This window comes from Lycorma delicatula, chromosome 1 (genome assembly GCF_047948215.1).
Source record: "Lycorma delicatula isolate Av1 chromosome 1, ASM4794821v1, whole genome shotgun sequence".
NCBI classification, from domain to species: Eukaryota; Metazoa; Arthropoda; class Insecta; order Hemiptera; family Fulgoridae; genus Lycorma; species Lycorma delicatula.
Window position 1 is genome coordinate 272,687,941 of NC_134455.1, and position 24,420 is coordinate 272,712,360.

The following is a 24,420-nucleotide window of genomic DNA, read 5'->3' on the forward strand; positions in this document are numbered from 1 at the left end:
AAAAATACGCCGATATCCAATGTCGTCCATCAAATCCGTATAAAAGCAACTAAATTTTATAAGGATTTGAATCTCAGAACCTTTAACTTCCAGCCTTTTTTTTTTTTTTTTTTTTTTGTTTAACCTCCGAGTCCACAGTTAAGCATTACTTCAGGATGAGATGAATGATTTGTAGCGTGTGTGAAAATGCCATGCCTGACCGGGATTCGAACCGGGGACTAGACCAGCCTGGTGGGCTAGAACGCGTAACTTAACAGAAAAATATTATAAATTTGTAAAAATAAAACAGCTGTTTTCAATACAGAAATTTAGAATTTTGAAAAAAGGTTGGCAACACTAATTGCAAGCTGTATGTTTTTCCTGCAGTTTTCCTTGTTACTTCAAAGCAGATGGTGGAGCAGTTCATTCTGTTACCCGCACCGTAAGAATACTACTTATTCCTGTCGTAATCTAGAATGAATAATTATGGATTAATGTTAATAAAATATCTGTTTATGTACTCTGTGTAAGTGAATGATCTGCGATTGCATATTTGGCAGGTGTATGTATAGAGAAGAAGCACTAGCGTGGAGTGACAGTGTCATATGAAAACGGTTTTGCTTTTCTCTGCATCGCTAAAGCCCTGGGCATCAACATCATTTACATTTAGATCAAGTTATTTCTTAATAAGGCAACATAGTATAAAAAAACTGTTTTACGTATGTTATACATGAAGTAAGGTGACCGATCCTTTCCCAAAACCTTTTCAACAGTAGTAGCGCAGACTCCTCTACCTCTTAGCGTCTGGGGGAATAGTAATTAAATAAGAAAAGCTTGTATGGTTAACTAAACCATACGTCGATGAATAAACATTATTAAAGATTTCTAACCTGTGAAACAAAATTTCATTGAATTTGAAAAAGGTGAGTTAAGTGGTTCAGAAAGATTTAAAAAGCATATTTATTCATTTATTTGATGAAAAAATAAACTGGTGTTTCTTCCCCCTTTACAAAAAAGTCTTATGACTTTGGTTAAAGGGGGTAATGTAATTAAAAAAAATTCTGATTTATATGAGAGATTTTTTATTATATTTAAATCAAACTCATCCGCTTCAGTATATGGCTAATGGCAGTTTTTATCTTTGTTCGAAGAGTTAAACTTTTCGATACTTTCATCTACTTAAAAAATATTCTATTGAAAACTATAAAAAATGAACTATAGAGAACAATAAAGAAATATATAATCTATTTCTTGCTATTCATCTCTTTGTCTGACTATACGATGTTTTCCAGTGAAAATATGGTTCTATTACGTGTTTTATTTGCTCTAACTCATGTAATTTTCCAAACATCTTATAAATCATTTATGTGACAGACGCACGCCGTTTGTCAAGCCGGTCACGCTCTGCCTTTGTCTGCCATTAATTTGTCAGCCTGGTTATAATTTTTCTATGGCGCCAGTAGTTAATAACAAGAAATAAACATCAGTGTATTCTTACTCTAATTAAAAGAAAAGGGCAAACAAAAACTATACGATATTAGATAGTTGCTTTTTTCGAAGAATCAAATTAAAGAAATTATGACATTTTAATAATACTACCGCGCTACCTAGCGAATTTTGCTTTAGTTAATTCTAGTTATGTGAAATGTTTTAACTATAAAAATTCAGAGAGGTTAGTTGTTTAGTTCAAGATTAGGACTTTCCAATCGTCTTATTAAATAAACATTACCAACGTTTCATAAACATTGATAAAATTCACCTATCGACCGTTGAAATAATTTTCAATTTCATTTTTAGAAAATTGCTCACGTTTGTCTACTGTTATCATTGTTGGAAGAAGTGATTATAGTGAACACATCATATGTTGTCGTACCTGATCAGTGTAGTATTTTTAATAATTTGATAGGTAAAAGTGATTTGTTTTGGATGGTTTATTTAAAAATAGCAAATTATCTGAAGTGCAAAATTTTGGTAAATTCATAGTTATCAGCATATTAAGTTTCAATGGAATTTGAACCGAAGAAAATTAAACAAAAAATCTCCCTTCCGGAAGTTATTATCGGTATGCATCTTATTTAAATATTATGTATTATGTTTGTAAGTAGACCTAGGAAAAATATTTATCTTTTTTAGAAGTTTACTTCTTCAGGACAGTTAAATTCAAGGTTCTTTTTCGGTAAGCGGGTACCACATTTTTTTCAAAAATTAATCAAATAACCCGATTTTTTTTGTTTTTTATTAACCAAATTAACCCCATAAACATACTTTTTATTAAAATAATCCAATAACCCTTTGGTGCTACATTCCTTCTTATTGCGATTTTTAGCTCGTCGTCATAAAATTCGGGTATGTGTACCTGTTTTTGGATCAACAAATTTTTCGCTATGATTTACTGTATAATGTTTGTAATTAGCAAGGTTAGCGAGCGAAGCTAGCGTAGGTTAAGTTAGATTATATTTATAATTTCCCAGCAAATATCTCCAAATATTCACTGATTTGGAAGAATTGTGCCTCTATTGTAGTTTTTTTAAATGAGGACTCTTCTATTTCTACTGCTATTCCTATAAGTATGTAATTCATACCTTCTAAATCTTCTACACCCGCTTACCGAAAAAGATCCTTGTTTTAGTGCAGATATTTTGTTTAAAATAATAGCACTGCTCAAAATCAATTTATAATGTTATTCAGCGCGGAACAACGTGTATGAAATAGAACTCAGAAGCGGACCATACTAAATAAGACACAATTACTGAATACGTTTAAAAGAGATTTGTACAAAATTTAAAAATATTAAATTCGATTTATGTATTCCTCGGAAAATTAAAAAAAAAATAAATTATCGTATTCGGGAAGTACGGTGTAGTTTATCGTATTACTTTTAGGTTTATTTTGTTCTTCCTAAACTTCTTTCACATCTCCGAGATAGATTTAAGAGTACAATGTCCATTCATTGACGTTGGACCTTTTTCGGTAAGCAGGTACATTATTTTTTTTTCGTTACTTTTTTTTTCAAAAATAACAAAAACACGCATTTTTACATTTATATAACAGTAATCAAATAACATTTTTTTTAATAATAATTATTTATTACTGAAGTATGTGCCTTTTTTTATTACAAAGACAAAAATAGGTGGATCTGGAACTGTTGTAGAAATATAAGTCTCTTGTTTTCTAAAAGAAAATATAATAGAGGACGAATATCCTCTATTATATTGTTCCACCACAACAGTGGGTTTTTGGTGGAATTTGTCATGAAAAAATGTTTCATGTATGCTGTTCTTGATAAAACAAAGAAGAGATTTAATTCTACAATTGTAGCTGTATCGAAACAGGTACTAAAATCATCAACTGAAGCTTAATTTGTTTATTAAAAAACAAAAATAAAATCGGGTTACTACGTTATTTTTGTGGTACTTGCTTACCGAAAAAGGACCAAGGCGTTAATGAAAATTATTCTCGCAAGTAAATATTTAAGAACTTCATTAATAGAGTAATATTGTTTCTGTTAAAGAAACATCTTTATTTTGATGAGAAGATTTTTTAAATTGTCGGGTGGTTCGGTAATTTATTAAAAATAATAACGGTAGCATAATAAAACCCAGGTTTGTTCGCCGAATTGTGCTGAGTTAGACAAAACCAGTCTAGTCTAATAGAGATTACCAGGATTTGAATACTAGATGGTGGATACCGGTGTTCTTTGGTGGTTGGGTTTCAGTTAACCACACATCTCAGGAATGGTCGAATCGAGACTGTAAGACTACACTCATACATATCATCCCCTGAAGTATTATTTGAAAGGTAATTACCGGAGGCTAAACAGGAAAAAAAGTCTAACAGAGAAGGATATTGCAATATTTAGTATGACTGCCTTTTTAAGTTACTTCCACGTTGAATATAATAACATGCAGTTTTGAGCTCTCATTATTTAATCTAGGTATTCCGGCTAAAACCCTTATGCTTTGAAATAAATATTTCCTCTGTTAATTACAACATTTACAAAAATGTCTATAAATTTTCGCAATAAAATAAACACTTATTTGGTTCTTGAAGAACTGAAAACCAAATTTTAAAACAATTTACAGGCTAGACAAACTTCTCATAAAAAATTAGTTGTTTATTTTTATTTTTTTTTAGTAAAACAATACTTACCAACGATATGAATCATACATTCTTATCAATTATCAATACCCATCATATTAGTTATTAACGGCCAATTTCTCTTGTGTATAATTCTGGTTTATTGTTTTCTGTACAGATTTCCAGCTTATCGATAATTTCTTTTATAAATGTATAGTGGACTAATAACTCTTCACAATCATAATGAGAATTTTTATTTTTTCGGCCATATAGTTTAAATGGACAATGCAAAGACCTGACGTAAGAAGCCAGCGTGGTAGAGTTAACAAGAATTCGAGATATTGAAAAGAACAGTAAAAGAATTTCATTGCGAATTCCTAGCAGACGGTAAGGCTTCTTTGTGCCGGTAATTAAACAGTCCTCCTTACGGAAGATTAGAATTTTCTACAGAAGATTTTGATCCAGATCAGTGATATTAGAAATTTACTGACGTAGGTTAAAAGGGTTGGCGGCTTGAAAAACAGATGATGTGTATTAATCAAGTTCTCATAGAAGTTAAAATACCGATTATTAATTTAACCTTATTAATTAACAATTACGACCTTAAGATCAAGTTCGATAGCGAACAACTACTTGAAGTATAAAAATACCGGACGTACTTAATAGAATAAATATTACATGTGATAAACGCAATAAATTTATTTTACAGTTACACAAGTTTTCCGCAGTTTTGAGTGAGAAATTAAGAGAAAAATTATATCAAATGGAAGGATGTTCTGTAATAATTTCTTTAGTCTGGTTTGTAAATTGTTCTCGAGTATGGTTTTGGTTATTTAACCGAATTACGATTATTGGGTACATTTATAGATAATATTCGACTTACGTTGAAATTGCAACACTGAAAATGTTAATTTCGAAGGATATGGCGTTTAGAGTTTTAAAACTTTTTTTGGTAAGCGTGTATCAAATTTTTTTCAAAAAGTAACTAAATAACCTGATATTTTTTTGTTTTTTAATAACCACATTAACCTCTGAAACATACTTTTTATTAAAATAACCCAATAACTCTTTAGTGCCACATTCCTTCTTATTGCGATTTTTAGCTCGCCACCATAAACTTTCAATACTTAGGTACTTGCACCTGTTTTTGGACCAACAAAAGTTTTCGCAATGATTTACTGTGTCATATTTGTAATTAGTCAAGATTAGCAAGCGAAGATAGCGTAGTTAAGTTTGGTTAGACTACACTTATAATTTTTGAAAAAAAAGAAAGAAAAAAGAGTAGTACCCTCTTACTGAAAAAGGTCCATTGCCTTTTGAATTAGTGTTTATTTTTTTAAATATATACGTAGTAGCTCCACTATTATTTCACAATTTATTATATTTCAGTTCTTAATATGACTTCTATCTTGAACTCCTATATGAACCGCTTTTATCTTTTATTTTATTTTATACTTTTTTTGCTTGATGATATTGCCACATAAACTTGAAGTTTGTGTTTGGGATATAGAAATAGAATTTTTTGTGACATATGAAAAATGACCGGGATTCGAACCCAGGACCTCCAGATGAAAGACAGAGACGCTACTGTTCCGCCACGAAGATCGGCAAATTTAATCGTGTATTTTGTAATGATATTCTGATAAAGGTTTACCACTTCCAATGATCCGTACATGCAAATCAAGGGCAGTTTCGTTTAGTATCGTGGTTTAGTATCATACCTACCTGGTGCGATTATATAATATATCATATGAATTGATAAAAATAAAAATACTTCGTTGTTTATGGACATAATTTTAACGCAAGATTTTTGGAGAGAATCAAAAGACCTCCAATATTTAATTCATTCCTTAGAGTAGTAATTTTGCTAGTTAGATTTTTTTTTGCTTCTATTAGTGATTTTTCTCAACTATATAGATTTGTTTCCTGTTTAGCCTCCCATTCACCGTCAGGTATTACTTCAGAGAATGAATGAGGAGTATGAGTGTAAGTGAAGTGTAGTTTCAGGTCAACCATTTCTGAGATGTGTAGGTTAATTGAAATTAACCTACAATTAACCTACTGTGTAGGTTAATTGAAATTAACCTACACATCTCAGAAAGTCTCAGAAGTCTAACCACTAAAGAACACCGGTATCCACGATCTAGTATTCAAATCCGTATAAAAGTAATTGCCTTACGTTGGAACTCTCGACTTCGAAATCAGCTTGCTGTTTTTACCATTACACAATAAAAAAGATTTTTTAACAAGATACGTAAAATAAGAAATGTAAGAATATAGAAGGGCAAGTGAAAAATTATCTAAAATTTATTTACAGAAAGGTAGGGGGGATCTTCTCCGATAAGTGGCAGCATTTGCGTTTTTGTTGGAATAGTGTAAACGCGCCTCGGTATAGGCTAGAATGACATAATTGTTGCATATTGCCGACAACATCGCAGTGACTACCTCGCTAGCCGCGACTCGGCGGTGCTAGATTATTGTCAGAGCAATAACTTATCAGTATTCGGATCGATTACAAAATATTAATTTTTTTAAATTATATTTTTACAAATGGGTGTTTTTAACTTTATTTAGTAATAAGCATACACAATCCAATAATAGTCAACGTATACTATACAAAAATAAAAATACATAAAAGAAGCATAAAAAAATAACAAAATGAGGAACTAAGAATATTATAGATTGTAATACAGAACAATAATTATAATGTAGAATAATACAAATTATGAAGGACAATTTATTCAGGCGGCATAAATTCCGCAATATACTGATGAATTTTTTCAAATAAATCTTCATTTTGATACCGCTTTCCCCACATATATTCAACAAAATACGAATCTGTCACTGATCGGCTTGTAACCAATGTTTCTTGCTCTGTTTTTTGGCCTTCGTTCACATACTTTTTACCGTTTGAGTATGGGCTCGGGTTTGCGGATCAACAAAATGCAATATATGGTTTACTGTCTGGTGTAAGTAATGTTGCCGGAGAGCACCATACGCTGTCTATTCATCTGACAAAGCAGTAGTCCCAGGTGGAATGTACTGTCGGGTGACTGGCAACAAAGTTTCTGCGGATTTGTTTGGTACTGTTACCAGAAAATATTATTTTTTTGGTCCATCTATAAATTCCGCCTAACACCCGTTGATGAGCCAATACTCTTCCTCTATTATATTTTCTCTTAGTGAAGCAAGTTTCGTCAACTCCGAACGTGTTTATTAGGCACTTGCTTCACTTGCTAATCTTGACTAAACCATAGGTACACCAAATGGCAAAGCCTTCGGTGTACCTGTCCATCCTCTTTCATTTCAGCCATCCTCATAAATATACAGAACAATCAGTGCATACTATATGAGGAGCCCACATCTTATCCTGATCACCAATTTCACACTGAAAGTACAAATGATATGCTTTTTTAATTAAAAGTGTAATATTTTTTTCTATTTGATTTTACAGTAAACTCACCACATACATAACAAAAGGCATCCACATAATTTACACAATTTCGAGGCATTATGAGACTGCGTTGTTAACAAACTTAAGACAGCAATATGACTGAACAAAATTAATTCATTCCTAAATCCAGTGCTTAATACAAACACAGCTGCATTTTTAGCTACATGTTTTGACCTGCATAGACATGATAATCTTGTCCATGAAGGCTCACTCCTCAATATTAGATATGATGTCATAATATGTGACTATGATATGATTTAATTTTTTGTCTAGTGTTGTTTATTTATAGCTTACAAATTATGTTAAAAAAAGTTAAACAATAAAAAATGAGCTAACAAAATACATTGTAGAAGCTTAAAGTGCTAACTATATGTTGAAAAATTAAAAAATCCTGTAATTAAAATTTAAAGCTTTTTCAAAAATGGTAGGTGATAGAAAGATTCTGAGTTCATATTAGTTTTCAGCATAAAAAAACAGATTAAAATCATATATCTCATATTAAACCAAAAATTATGTTTATCAGTGTAATTATTAACCTCTGATTGTAAAACAAATTACGATAAATAATAATTCAGTATTAACAATAAAATAATAATATCAAAAAATATCATAAGTTATTAATGAAATAAAGTTTGATATACATACTTTTCATTTTAAAAAAAATGTATATATATAATTTAATAGGCGTACAAGGAAATCAAGCGGTGTCCACATCAGATTTTTTAATCTTTTATGCTGTTATTGAAGATTTTTTACCAACTTATGTATTAGTTTTAATATTCATTTACATGTAATATTTCTCTAAACTATCTAATTGTGACATTACTGTTTGTTTTATGAAACAAATAAATTAATACCAAAATTTAATATAAATAAATACTTTATTCTGCTTGGAATATAATAAATAATAAATACATTATATAGATTCCAACAGAAATGATGTCCTATTTCCATATACAAAAAAATGAACTGCGCCAGCATTTGTCTGGATGGAACAAGGAAAATTATGAAGATTTTGTGATCCGGCCAGTATCACATAATACACAATTAACTATGAAATAAAAATAGAACCAGTTGGGTTTATATTAATAATTAAATATATATAATGGTATATTAAATATACAAAGATAATAAATAAATAAAATAACTACAAAATAAATAAATTCAGTAAACATTAATGAAGAATAATTGAGTACATACTTGCGTACATGACCAACAGAGATGTAGAAAATCCAAATTTTGTTTTTTTAATTAATATTACTAAAAAAAACTCATAAATAGGCCAATATTGTTTCTATATAAAAACATATTTTAATTTTATTTTAAATAAATAAGGATAATTAATTTGGCAGAACTGTTCCAATAATAGTGAATAAATAAAAAAAAATAAAAATATCTAATAATACTGCAACATTAATGACATGGAGGAAGTTAGATGGTAATTACTGTCAATGTAGCAACTATTTGTAGAATATAAAATGTAATTTATCAAATTTTTGACAAACCTAAAAGCCATGATAAGTTCATCAAAGTGCTAATTTCAAAATTTTGAAGATTTTTTTTATTTCACCATATTTTTTAATACTTAACATGTATGTATGTATATTATATCTCAGTTTTTCTTTGACTGTTCGGATTTCCATTCATTCCAGATGAGTTCTCTGCACCAAAATATTGCTCAAGGGAAGTGCTCAATGTAGTGAACAGCAAAAAGGTAAAGATAGGGGAAGTAAAGATTAATACTAATATTGCTCAGCTATGGAATTTTTTTGAGTTTATTATACATTTTTCAAATGAACTTGAATTAGATACTGAAGGAGTTTGTGGTCTTACAGTTACTTCAAGAGTCCGACCTAATTTGATTACTGTTGAAGAAAAGAGATGTGAGTAAGTATGTTTTCTGTATAGTAATAATTTACTGAAGAGATGAAAACATAACTGCAGCCAAACATTGTTTTTTCTTTAAATATGATGTATTGCTCTATATAATTTTGTAAAATTTTACTAATATTTACAGTGAATTCAATACACATGAATGATGTGAATTGAGTAGTTTAACTATGTTACATTTTTAGAGTAGTTATAAAAAACCATAAGCTGGAGCTATCTACTATTGCTAGGCGCACATTACTACTGGTGTATTAAATTATGCCTACTTTTTTCTTACTGATGAAGTAATTTACCACAGAAGTTTACAAAGAAGCTTGTATGTGGGAATATGAATATGAAATTTTGTGTATGAAAAATATCATGCCTGACATAAATAAGGATGACCGGGACTTGAACCCAAGATTTGAACCTGGGACCTCTGGATGAAAGGCTGTGATGCTACCATTCCACCACGTAGATTTGTGGATTTGATAAGTTTGACTTTGATCATGAGTAGTAAATTGAAACTAGTAAACAGGGGGGAGTCTTTTCATTCAATTAGCTGGTTAAAAATTTCCATGCCTTGAAAAAATTTAATAGTAGCCCTGAATTTTTTACCTTACTTTCAAAGAAAACTTTAGCTTCTGTTAAGAAATGGCATTTCAAGAATAAAATTTCTATTAGTAACTATATGGTAAAAACATGTTTGAATTTAATTCATGTTGAGAAGGAGGAATTTGCATCTTTTAATATAAATAATCCATAATAAAAATAATGTTGGTATGCCAAAAAGAAAATAATTTTGAAAAATTGTTGCCAGTTATTTCAACAATTACTTTGTCAATATTTCTTGTTTGCTTCTAACATCCCTTTTATGAAGTTCAATTCAAAATCTGCAAAAAAATATTATGGATATTCTTTTTCAATCTGCCTCTTCAGCCAATTAAACTAATCTGAAAGTTTAGTTTTTACGGAATAACTAAAAAGTTTCTGGGGAGGTGATCTTGTCTGTGATTGGATGTCTTAAAAATAAAAATTCATAGATGTATTTGGAATAAGTATTAGGATTTTAGAGTTCTGCAGTGTGTCTGTGCATTACATTATCATCTGTTATTAGTTACTGTTTTCAGAAAGGAATTTTTTCTAATTGAATTTTGCTAAAATAGAGTTAATCCTATTAAAAAAGTTAATGAAATTATCACAAAGTCATGAAAATTATCGGACAATATTAATCAGTTTTTAATTGGAGTTCCAAAATTTAAAAAAAATTTTCTTTGTAGACTTGCCTTATTTTTTAAAACTTGAAATAATGAGTAAAAGCAGTTTGAGTTTGGAAAAGCAGTTTCTCTACTACATTAACAACTACAGAATTGATGAACAGTATATTAAATAACTTAGAAGCAAACTTAAGAGATTGTAGAATTTTTGTTGATTTAACTGAGGCTTTTGGTCTTGTTGACCATTTTATATTAATTTTCAAATTTGATAGGCTTTTCTAAATTGTTTAAATCTTATCTGAGTAAAGTGTTGTTATACATTTCATTTAATGGGTGTACTAAATCCTCCAATTGGGATATTATTAAACAGGCATTTCCCACAGCCAGTGTTAGGCTTTTATTTTTTATATTCTTTATAAATGACTCCTAAATTCCTGCATTCAATTAAATGCTTTTTGTGAGCTGATTATATTATAGTATTGATTGCAAATCATTACATGCTATTAATTTATTCAATAAATTAAAATATTGTTTTCAGTCAATTAACTAATTTTAAATAATTCATATAATGATATTTCACTAGAAAAATTCACAAGTTACTTAAAAGTTAAAGTTTACAATTGTTATATATATAATAGTTTATTTTAAATTACTCTTATTAAATGGTTTACTTAAAAAAATACAGTAATTATTTTCTTTCAAAGGACTTTCTGGAGTTAATTAGCTGTGCCACTTCTTCATTGGGATCACTGATAGCATTGTTGGCTTGTTTTAAAAAGGAAAAACCTAGAGTAATCAAATAATATACTCAAACTACATTTTGTTTGTTATTTAATATGTCATTTTTTATCAAATTTTGAATTATTCAAATGTAGGAGGTAGTGGTTTTATTGTGCTATAAAGTTTGTATTGTGGTCAAGGTGTTTTTTACATATATCCTTATTCTGTGCAAATGTTTATTCAGTTGTAGCCAGTGCCTATATGTGGTCCTGTTTAGTATTTGGTACAATACAATCTGTGTACTCCTGGTGGTTGTGTTTATGAGTTTTAGCAATCTGTATGATTTTGTTTTTTAAAAATGACATACTAGCCCTTTTTCGTGGAAATATTGACAATTTGTATGATTGTTGGTTTATGTATGTTTTGTATTTTCTATTATTAGGTGTGTTAATTTTTCTGTATTTATGTAGTATGTTGTCTATAAGTGCAGGTAGGTAGTCACTGACCTGTGCAAGATGTTTTATTGTACTGACTGTTGTCTTAAATATAATTGTTAGATGACAAATGTGTATGTTTTACACAGTATAAAATGTACAGGAAAGCTGCTAATTGTGCTTGTGAATAAGTATGTCAGTGGTGAATTTTCTGTAAATCTTAAAGGAGTGTTTACTCAATTTTGAATTCTCCCATGAAGTACAATTGCAGATCAGTTTGTCAGAGAATATGATGAGTGTGTAACATCATTTTATACAAACGTATATTGTCAACCACATAGTGATGTCAAATGTATTGTTTTATCTGCATGGTTTATTATTTTGTAGTATGTGAGTTTTTTGAAGTGTTACCAAAAGAAATTAGCCAGGAGACTAGAAGTGGGTGAACCCACCAGTAGGTCAATTAAATAGTATTTGTCGTTATATGTGAAGTAATTCTATTCCGTATTAGCTTACGATTTCAGCTATATATTGCTTTTCAATGATTCACATAGTAGAAATCAGTTACATTAAAGGATGCAGATGGAGTCTTGTAGTTTATGAACTTCCTTAAATTTTTCTTGATAAGTTGTTTATAACCACAACTTGCAGATTTTACATGTAGTGCATAAATAAGATTTCAATGTTTTTGAATAATTTGAAATTTACAAACACGCAAAAGTCTGATAAAGTACCTAATTTAATGACGTACCTAATTTAAAAACATAGTTTACAACAGCACTATCACTAACACCAGTGAATAAGATGCTGCTAGTTTGCTCTGAAGGTTCTATTGAATGGAAAAATTTCACTGTTCTAAAAGTTAGTAGTCAAATATTTACTGATTTTATAGGGTTACACATATTGTCACTGTGTAGAGTTTACAAACTTACATAATTTATTAAATATATAATAATAGAATTTACTTAATTAATTAAATTAGTTGATTAATTAATGCCAATTATTTTTTCTGTCTAAGTATAAATGTATGTTTTGAAGTAAATTCCCTTTCTATTCATTCATTTTTATTTATTCTTAATATTATTCAAGGTTTAAAACATTGGTACTCATAACATTGAAATAAGTTAATGAAAATATAATTTTAAGAAGAGAATTTAAAAGTGGCCCAATGCATCTGTGATTTGGCACCTTGGCACCTTGTTGACTGAATTAAAACAATCAATGATTGCTAACGGAAGGTCCTAGATTTGAATCTTAGAAAGCATCTGGATTTTCTTGGGGAATAGAAGTTTCTTTTTTAGCCATTTTTATTCTTGGTATAAACACTAAAAAACTGCTGAATAATTTACCTACAATTCAGGTAGCAATGATTGATTATAACTATGTTTTAATATAATTATTATACATCCTTTTCAAGCTGTTCCACTACTGAAAATAATCTAAATACTGTAATGAAGTTTCTTGTTCTTTTTTTGACTGCCTGCCAACTGATCTCTGGAAGCATTGGTACTCATTGATGCTCTGGAAGCATCCCTTTTCTGGGATTCTCATCTCTTGATAAATGTAGAATTAATTTAATGAATAACCTTCTAGAATCAGAAGATGGGAAAACGTTTTGAGGGGAAAAATGTTTTTAGTAGAATGAGTTGAAACTTAAAAAATAATTTACCACTAAATGAGGCTTCCTCCACTTCACGTTCTCAAATTCCTGATCTCAAACATGATGTTTACAGTTTGAAAATAATACAACTTAATACATAAGAGTTGATTCAAACTAATAAGATTGATAAGTTCAATATATTCCTTTCACAACAAGATGAATGGCCAGACATGATATGATTAACAGAACAGTGGGCCAGAGAAGACAGTCTTTGTATATTGTATAAAGTTAGGAATAATTTTACATTGGTTGCTAATTATAATATTTATATTAATAATAATTTTTTTTTTTTTTGCGGAGGGAGGTGGAAATACATTTACGCACGAAGTGTCCGGCTGCCGCTGATGGTATTATTCAATCACTATCAGCAGACTACCGACTAAAACCACACCCCCCTTTCTATCTGGACTCGACCTGGAACTGTTTAACACATTACTTCCGGTCGAGTCCTCCTATACTAGCCTAATTAAGTACTACCTAATTTTCAGGACTATCCAGGTCAACCTTTTTCGCCCCTGCGAATGTTGCCGACGTATCAGGCTACACTTTCCCAGCTGCTCAGGCCACGGAGCATCATCGCAACCACGTTGTAGGGACTCAGTGCTATGAGATCCGCCTCTAGTGTTCCTCGATCTGCCGCCCACCGAGGACATTTGAAAAACGTGTGCTCAGCGTCGTCCCGTACACCGGGGCAATACAGGCAGTTGGGGGACAGCGCTTTCCCTATGACATGGAGGTAAGCGCGGAAGTACCCGTGACCCGTTAAAAATTGGGTCATGTAGTACTCCACCTCTCCATGCCGTCGCTTCGTCCACGGTCTGACCAGAGGGATAAGACTTGCGGTCGATCGTCCTCTGGTCTCGTGGTCTCAGGTCTCTTGCCATGCGAGGAACGTGCGGGTGCGTTCCTCGTTGGCAATGGTCACCCGGTCTTCGCCTGCCCGTCGCCTCCTGTAGATCACCTGGCGCTCCCTTGCTAAAGTAGCAATGGGTATGGCGTGGCGACCACAAGTACTGCAGGCTCGGAGACCATCCGATACGCGGAAGCGACTCGCAAGACTGCGGTGCGTTGCACCTGCGCGAGCCGCTTCCGGTTTCTCGCAACTCTTAATGCCTGGGCCACACTTCCGACCCGTATAACAGGATAGAATGCACGGACATCAGCAATCGCCGTCTGCTGGCCTTCGGTCCGCCGACATTCGCCACAGGCCGGCTGAGAGCAGTTACAGCTCTCGCAGCTTTGTCGGCGGCTGTACGAAGCTGCACAGCAAAGCTGAGTTTCCGGTCAATCATCACACCGAGGTACTTTGCGGCCGGCTTGGTCTCGACAACCTTTATCCCGACCCGCAGGGAGAGAAGGGTGTCGATACGCTTCTTCGTGAGAACTACGATCTCCGTTTGCTGAGGGCTAGAGACAACCCATGGTCGTCCAGCCAGGCACCGACTCTGTGCATGGCTCGACTGAGCCTCAGTTGGGCGCGCTCCACGTCGCGGTCTGCAACAAGTAACGCAACGTCGTCAGCGTACCAAACTAAAGCAGATTTTTCAGGAATCTCCAGCCTCAGCAAGCCATCGTAGACGGCGTTTCAAAGGTCGAGGTCGAGAATGGACCCCTGCGCCGCCCCTGACGTGATCGTAGTCCTACGGCAGCCTACCGCGGTCTCATTTACGAGACCGCGGTTCCTCAGGTATGCGTCCACCATTCTGAGAAGGTACTGAGGCACATGGAACGAATGCTCCAGGGCTCGAATCATATCGCTCCACCGTGCGGAGCTGAAAGCGTTTTTTACATCCAACGTAATGAGAAGGACCACACGTCGCAAAAAATGATTGTGGTCCTCTGCTCGCCGCACTGCCTTAACAACCTCCTGAATTTCGTCTAGGGTCGACCGACCCTGCCGCAAACCGTACTGGTTAGGTGATAGGCCACCTGCCTGATTCATCATCAGTCTTTTGTTTAACAGCTTCTCCAATACCTTCCCAGCTGTGTCAAGCATACACAATGGGCGGTAGGAGGACGGCGACTCTGGGTTTTCTTTTCCCCTGGGAATTAGCACAGGACGTGCGGTCTTCCACCTGGCGGTAAAAGACCCACCCTTCAGACATGCATTATACGTGTCTAGTAGAAGACGGGGCCTGCAGCGCCCCACTAGTTTGAGTACCTCGGCCGGTATACCGTCGGAACCAGGGGCTTTTTTGGCTTTCAGCTACCGTAGGACTTACTCCAGTTCCTCCATCGAGAAGAGCGGGAAGTCGCCCAAGTCGCCAAAGTCCCGCTCGGCGCGGACCGAGTGGGCCAGGAACAACATCTTAACGACGTATTCCGCTTTAGCCTCGTCTAGTGAAGCTGGTGACCGCGAGGCCCCCAATCGCCGAGTTACTATCTTATAACCCAGCCCCCAAGGGTCTGCATCCACGGTCTCCGTCAGTTCTCTCCAGCAGCGTGCCTTGCTCACGTTGATGGCTCGACGGAGCCGCTTCTTTGCCGTCTTATACTCGGCTAACCTGGCGTAGGCGTCTGTGCGATTCCTTGCACGTTGCGCCACACGTCTTAGTCGAAGACACTCTCGGCGCAACCCCGCAATCTCCGGTGTCCACCAGTACACGGGTCGCTTCTGGTGCCTCGGCCCCCCCTTGGGGCATGGAAGTGTCGCATGCAGAAGCGATCAGCCGTATGTTCGTAGCAACTACGGCTTCAGCGTCAGCGTCCCCCTCGGGACGCTTATCATAAAGGAGTGGTTTAAATTGAATGGTTTGGCGATTAACTTAAAAAAACAACTTTGATAAATTTTAATTTAAATCGTAATAATGGAGAAATCTTTCTATATTGCCAATAGATTTGGATTTAGTATCAGAGATTTTGTTTCTTGGTGTTGCTGTAGATGAAGACTGACGTGAAAAGAGCATATAGACAGCTTATAAAGACTGAATAAAATGTGTTGTCTAATTTTACCTTTTTTCTATTATTTAATTATGAGCTTCTTATTAATGGTGTACTATGGTTATGTATATTCATTGTTGAATTATGAAGTAATTTCTTGGGATTACATCCATGGACATTCAGAAAGTATTTAAAAAAAATATTCACATCATTAATACCACCCATTCATGAAGGTCCAGTTTTAGTCATTTAAATATAATATTTCTCGCCATTTATCTATGTAGTATTTAATAATTAAATGCTTAGTAAGTCCAATCCATCTAAATTTATAACTCTATTTAAAAAATACTACAATTACAATCCACCAAAGAGATAGATTTTCTTCTCCAGTACACAGAACTGCTCCTTTGAAATATTCCTTTGTTATAATGGTATAAAATAGTGTAATAAACTTCATTAAGTGTCAGAAAAATTGATAAAATTGACAATCTCAAAAAAAAACATCTTTTTATATTTTTTCCGAATAAAAGCTATTAATAAATGAATTTTTGACTGACAGCAGCAATTATGATTGTTGATCTTACTAGTAAGTAATACAGTATATATATATATATATATATATATATATATATATATATACACCTTTTTTTTCTTTAATAAATTACCAATAGAAAGTTGTACTGGGACTGGTGATCTTGCAAACTACTGATGAGATAGTTAATGTTTTATAATTATTATTTTTGTAAAATGATTGCGATTTTGAATATTTTTTTATTCTCTTGTCTCTTTTGTTTTTGTTATTGTAAGTATTGAATTTGTAAGTTTTATATATGCTTGTGACAATTTGCCTGCTATCCTTTGGAGCATAAGATGTTATGGAATAACATACACAAATAAATAAATATTATTTATTTATTTTTATTATATATGTAATAATCATAATATTGCGGTTGTTATAATAATATAGCCATTGGTTAAAACATTAATTTAAAAATGTAAAAAAAGTAAGTGAAATATTATTTACCACTTTTAAAAAGTGAAGATGTTTACTAGTTTTTCATGATAGAGATGACCATTATTTTTCAAAATTTCAAAGCTGATTTCTCAAAATACTATTTTCATGATTTTTATAAAATTTTTATAATGTTTGTTACATTGCAGACTGAATTTTTGCATATATTTTAATCACGTCAGATAGTTTTTCACAAAATTATTTTATATACTCTTGGGTCAGAACACAATTTGATACACACAATAACCTTCAGCAAAGTACCAAAGTGGGGATACTGATTTTTGATCATTTAAAACTTTAGATTGATCATTTTATAGAATGTTTTGCCTCAGTGGTCCCAAGATTAAGCTTGACACATCTAATCTATAAATAGATTATGCCTAAATAATGAAATTCTAAGGGAGATTATTTCCAAGTGAGCTCAGACTGACACAGAAGCTGGCTAGTAACTATAAAATGTAACTAGTCAGTTTAGTGACGAAGATATGATGACAGATCAGTGAAATTTTTGTGCTTTTACTAATTTCTTGGTTTTTTGGTCAAACAGAAGTATCATTGTCAAACAGAAGAGAGAGAGAGAGTTATGTTATTTATTTAAAAAAAGGAGAAATGCAAGTATATCAAGTATATGCATTATGCAATAGTTTGATGGGGTTGTGTATGTGACAGAAAATGAGACCTGGCTATTTCTATGAAGTGGGGAACCCTAAAACCTAAGTAGCTAAGTAGCTTAGTAGCTTAACATCTAATTACCCTGAATACTGCATGGAAATAAACTGGATATAATTTCTTGTGATAAAACAATTTAACCCGGTTATGATAAAAGTTTATACTTAGAGATTACATTCAAAATTTCATTCTAATTATTTACTGGTAATTGTACTATCAATAATTCAGTGGCCATAAATTTAATTGCATATGGTTAAACTGGAATTACAATCAACTGGAAAATTATTCAACTAGCAGCTACATTAACTAAACTATCCAATTTTAGGTTTTTCGAATAACCTTCACGTTTTATGAACATTCTAAATAAGTTTCTTTCTGCTTTTATAAATTTCATAATTCAAAATGCCAAAAAAAAATTAAAATCACTCCTCAATCAAATAATACAAAAAAAAAATTCTTTTAGAAAAGGTAACATCTGATCATAAACTATTATATACATATTGTAGTTGTGGTATTTTAATACAATTATTTTATTATTAAAAATGTAATTATTTTTAGATACAATGTAAATAAAGTAAAACATTTGTATATATCAAGACTTGAAAAAAATTATTACATAACAACAAAAGTTAATAATCATCAAGATAATTTTACAGATGAAAAGAAAATCAGTAACATTGTCTTATATGTAAGTAATTATTTCATAAAAAAATAACAAGATTTTTTAAAAAAATCTTGTCATTTAAAGATTTAAAAAAATAAATAACATTTAATACTGTATTTTGTCTCATATTTTTGATAGATTCCTTTTATTTGTTAATTGATTTATACAGAGTGATTCAGGAGGATAGGGCAATCTTTGACAACTCATTCTAGAGGCTAAAAATAAGAAAAAAGTACATATAAACATAGGTTCAAAAACACTTCGTTAGCAAGTTCTTTCATACTACAACATTGTATAACAGGGAGAAATTATCTGGAATTTTTAAGTAATGAATTTATTATATTACTGGAAAATATCCCCTTAGCAAAACAAATTGAAATGTATTACCAACTTGATGGAGCTCCTACACATTTCACTAATGAAGTAAGGCAATGTCTTGCTGAAATGATTGCTGGTAAATGGATAGGACGTGGAGAGCCGGTTAATTGGCCACCGAGATTCCCAGTTGGATTGTTGTTTGTGGGGAAGGTTGAAAAATGAGGTTTACAAGCAAAACATAGATACACGTAGACACTGATTGCTCGCATTCTCAACGCTGCAGCTATAATCAAGGAATGCAAAGATACTGTTAGACTGGCAACACAAAATCTATTACAATGCGATGAAAAGTGCATTGAACTCAACGGTGGCATTTTTGAAATTTATTAAACCACATGAAATACTACTTGTAAGCAGCATTTTATCATTATCATAAAAAACAGTAAGTATTCATTCTTCCTCCATTTACTTTATCAACTTTGTTTGTAGTATTAGTTTTAAGTTTTATTTTGCCTTCTTAGTTTGTTTTGGTAAATTTTTATTATATGATTGGTATTACGTTTGCGCCTTGTATAGTTTATTATTTCGGGATTATTTTACCCTTTTACAAATAGCTACCGAACGATGATAACGCCCAGGCGTTTTTCGCCCACAAACAAAAAAAAAAGAAGAAAAAAGTTATTTTCTACTGTACATAATGAAAAATTTTTTTCAATCTGTTAAAAATTAATCTGTTGTTAATAAAAGTCGACATGTTTAAAATTTTATTTGTTTTCTGTTGACATTATTTACATCAATCTTCTTATAATTTAATTCTCTACAATTTATGTTTAAAAAATGTATGATTTATTGCCAATTTAACGTTATTGTATATCAAATGTAAAAAAATGTGTTTTTTGACCCTATTTTCGGCGTTTTACATGGGATATCTTAGAAACTAAGAGAGATACAGTTCTGGGACCTATTTTCTTCGATTTCCCAGCTCAAAAACCATAAGAAACAATTGAATTTGCCCCTTAATTGACTTTCCCAGAATTTCAGAAAGTCTTAATTTGCCCGGAGGAACTGAAACTCGGGTGAAATCTTTCACCCAGTATAACTCGCTAACGAATCGTTTTCGTTAGCTTATATAACGTATGCTTATATGAACTTTTTTATTATTTTTAGCCTCTAGAATGAGTTGTCAAAGTATTGCCTTATCCTCCTGAATCACCCTGTATAATGCATTTGAACATGTTTGTGGCACTAATACTGACATTACAGCAACTAAACTAACAGTAGATGTTGGATTAAAAATGCAACCTGGTGAATATTAGGTATTTTTTAAACAAAATAAAACTATAAAAAATTATAATTGAAATATTGTGATTGAAATTTTTTGTGCAAAGAAGGATTTGTTTCATATCTTCTATAACTTTTGTAGGGACTAAATTGTGAACAAAACTTCAGCAAGTTCAGCAAGTCACTTTTACATATATCTTCTCAAAGAAACTTTATATTCATGTAATTTTTTAAAGATAGACCTATCTACACCTGCAGAAAATCAAAGAGATGTTAAAGTCAAAGAATATTGGTTCCAAACAATGACATCAGAAGGATTAGTGAACACTTAGAATGGGTGAACCATGGGTGAATGGTGAACCTTCCCTAGATTTTCTTCACATTAAAGATACAGTTTTACCATTTTTGAAATCTTCACCCTTTTTCCAATATGGCAGCCAATCTCATTCTAAATGTAAATTTCAAGTCTTTATTGCATTTTTGGGTAGAAAATAGTATTTTAGGACATTTTTAATCTTGGATATTTTTTTCTCCAAATACAGTGCTTATGATACTATGTGCTGGCAATTGTAAATTTACAAGAATGATAAATACAATTTTAATGATAAATAATTATCAGCTGTTTATTGCATTGTTGAACAAGAATAAAAATGTTTTAAAATACTATTTTCTGTCTAAAAATGCAATAAAAAAATGAGGGTTTTGTTTGAAATAATGCATTTAGCTACCATACTGGAAAAAGGACAAATATTTCAAAGTAATACTGTATTTTAAATGAAATGAAAAATCTAGGAAAGGTTTCCAGTTAAATTTTCTCATAAAACCATTCTGTATATCCTTAATCAGTAAAAGTTAGTTTAATTTTTAAATAACATTTTAATCCCCTTTATTGAATTGAAATATTTTAATATTATTTTTAACTTTTTTCTGAAAAAATAAAATAATACTTAAATATTTGTTTGAATTTTTTTATATATATATATATGTCATGCTGTGCCTTAAGATTTGAAAGGTTTCAAAAATAGAGTTAAAAAAATTTCTTTTTCTCATGCTCTTAGTTGAACATGTTAAATTCCTTCAGAGAATGTTGCTGGGAGAATTGAATGTTGTGGTACCATTTGACATGGCACTAGTGTTTGAATTTATTTATTAATAAAAAGGGGAACTACTAACAGAATGAAAATACTAATACTGGTGAAAAAGGAAGTACTTCTTGTTTGAACCAGCACTGTTGGTTCAAGAAGAGCCTAAAAGAGGAAAGGTTAAGGTGCTAGTAGTATTTGTTGGCAACTTATCCTGGTATACCTGCAAGATTCATTTGTTAGGCTGCATCCATATTAAATTGATTTTGTGCTGATTATTCACATAATTGTTAGGAGGACAAACAATGGGGCTACTAAGATTATCGCTAATAGTAACTCTGTAAAATCAATACACCAGTCTAATGTTGATATTGAAAGTATCCTAAAACCTGGTCCTGGTTACTCTAAAATTATTCCATTGCCAGCTGAAATCAAGAGTACAATGAAATAGTCAAATATCACAAGAACTTGAGGTGGAGATTGAACAAGATAGTCTATGGCCAGGATAGTCTATACTTTTGTTTTTTTTTTTGAAATATAACACTGCCATTCAACATAAATATTTATTGTTGGATCCATAACCAGTAGTTGAAGAGAGCAACAATGACTGGAGAATAATGCTGATGGAGAGGTCTACAAGTTTGTTCAGCTTGAGGTTTTGCCTTTGGAGCAGTAAAGAAGATAATAAGCAGTAAGTTTTAGGCAATAAGAAGGTAATGAATAAGCAGTAAAGAAGCCCAACGTGTGCCATTAATTCATAGGATTGGGATTCTTCAAGAAAAGTAAGAACTGGCTCCTATTTTAACACATTCACTGCCATGCAGATCATTTCCCTGTGCAAGTTATTTTTGTCAGTTTAATGTATTTTTACAACAATATCTTTAATTCTAAATATCTCTAAAAGTACTGAACAGAATTGAATGGAATTTTCTAGTTACCTTTAATAATGCTTCAGGGTGTGATATCTGGTAAAACAATCTCCTGGGTGTAGAGGGATATTGCAATAAATGCAGAGAAACTTAGTTGAGCTGCGAATTTTCTTTGATTTGCAGACCTTGATTTCTCTAGAGGGTCTTTCCTTCTTTGTAGCTGGGATATGGATAAGTTTATCTTTTTTCATCTGTCCATCTAGTCTGTGTACAGGATCAATCTTGGGGGCTCTTACTGGCAAGCTGGGATGATGACTAGATCCAGGAGAACTTGGATCTGTAGCATTATCTTCTGTAGGTGTTTGGGTTTCAAGCGTTTCAGCACAAGAAGGCTAGCGTGAAAAACATAGTAAAATACTGAAAACAGTCTCTAGGATTTGCTGGAATGTTTGTTATGCCTGACTGTCTACTATATACTGGTTCATTTCCGGTTTATCAGTATCGCTCCATTCATCAGTCAATTTCGGGAATATTTTGATTAGTTGGAAGGCCTACCTGAATTATCTTATTGAACTAAAAGAGCAAAATTACTCACGTTACTACATCATCATCATTATCAGTTTGTTCATTCATCATTATATCTTCATCACCAGAATCTTCGTCTGCAAATATCTCGTCTAAAACTTGCTCAATTTGCTGTGAATCTAAACCTTTACTACGATTATACTTCGCAGAGGACGCCATTTTCATAGCTTGTAAATAACAGATAAAAGTTCTATTATAATATCAAGAAAAAATTAAACTATCGAACGATTATCGAGAAAAAAACGCATAAATCGATAAGTTAAACCTTTATGAATCGATAGCCAAAGCTTCACGTTTGTTGATTGCCAACATAGTAAGCAAAAACGTTGATATGAAGCAGTGTCCTAAAACGTCTTAACGACGTGTTTGGCGTTGGTGACCCAGAAAAAATGAAACGTAAATCGGCGTGTTTGGCGGTGAATGTGTTAAGATACTGGCAGTGTGAATGTGTAAGATGGAAATCAATAATCCAGTACTGGAGCTGTAGTAAGCCTGGACAATCTTTAAGAAACTGCTTAGCAGAGGGGAAGTAAAATTCAGTGAAAATGCATAAGTATCTTTAGTTTTGAAATCAGTATGTACAAAGCCCTATAGCCCTATAGAACTAAAAAAGAGCGGGGAGAGATTGATAGTTCAAGATGAAATGAAACGGATAGTATTCATTCTGACGCTTGATATAAGAGCAAAAATATAATTAGCAGCACCTATTGTGAGCTTCAGTAATGATTAGTTATTGTTGAAGTACTCAGACAATCTTTTGCTTTTTTGCAATCTTTTGTTTTTGGACAATACCAAGAGAGAAGGCGTGTAGGATGACTGCTTTGTAATTGTCCTAGATCAGTAGGTAGTTAAACCCTATTTTTAGTTTTCATTGATTTCAGATGAATTTATTGAATCAGATTTTTTCTCAATTAAACTTACAATTGTAGAGAAAAACTGATTTCACATTTCAAAGTTGATTATTATTATAAAAACACAAGTTGGAGAATTGAATAAATGACCTAACAAAGAATACTATCATCAGCGGTTTAGAAGAATAATAGGAGAACGAATTTAAGAGAAACTAGATGGTAGAGACATGAGGATAATTTTGAGTATCTCATGTAAATAAGAAATATGTAAAAGAATAGAAATAACAAGTTAAATCCCCATAGCATTGAGCTACTGTTATTTGACAAAAACAAACACATGACTTATGGTTAGATTAGGAGTCATATAGCGCGAGCGTTTGTCTGTGAAAAAACAATATTGATATTATGAAAAATTACAAATATTACAAAATGTATAGTCAAGAATAAATACTAGTGATATCAAATAGTTACCCAGATTAGCGTCATTAGCGCAAAATGGCAAGAAGTGAGAAGAGGATAGAAAATGCCATGTCAAAATAAGCGGGTGATCATCTGTTTATAAAAAAAGATATGGTTGATTAATAAGAGTGTGTGAATTTCCGGAAGCAAAAATTAATAAAAACAGGAAAGATGTATTTTTCTCTCCCACTAATAGAAGACATCCTAGCTGGTTCGAAATAATTTTCTATCTTCGAGCTAATAAACTGATTAGCAAAACTGATTTTCAGCCGGAAAGGTTTGTAATAGGAGACCTTAATGTTAACTTTACGTAACCCATTTATTTATAATTCTTTAATAT

At 32.3% G+C, this 24,420-nt stretch overlaps 1 protein-coding gene across 1 annotated transcript in view; it reads left to right on the plus strand.

The window, feature by feature from the left end:
• Positions 1-1,665: 1,665 nt before the first annotated feature.
• The window catches only part of LOC142317830 (ciliogenesis-associated TTC17-interacting protein), a 37,897-nt gene continuing 15,142 nt past the window's right edge, over positions 1,666-24,420 (plus strand). Inside the window, exons 1-3 of the mRNA XM_075354380.1 lie at positions 1,666-2,041; positions 9,163-9,393; positions 21,293-21,345. Coding sequence (XP_075210495.1) covers positions 1,984-2,041; positions 9,163-9,393; positions 21,293-21,345 — 342 coding nt within the window. The 5' untranslated portion in view covers positions 1,666-1,983. The remainder of the gene's footprint in view (positions 2,042-9,162; positions 9,394-21,292; positions 21,346-24,420) is intronic.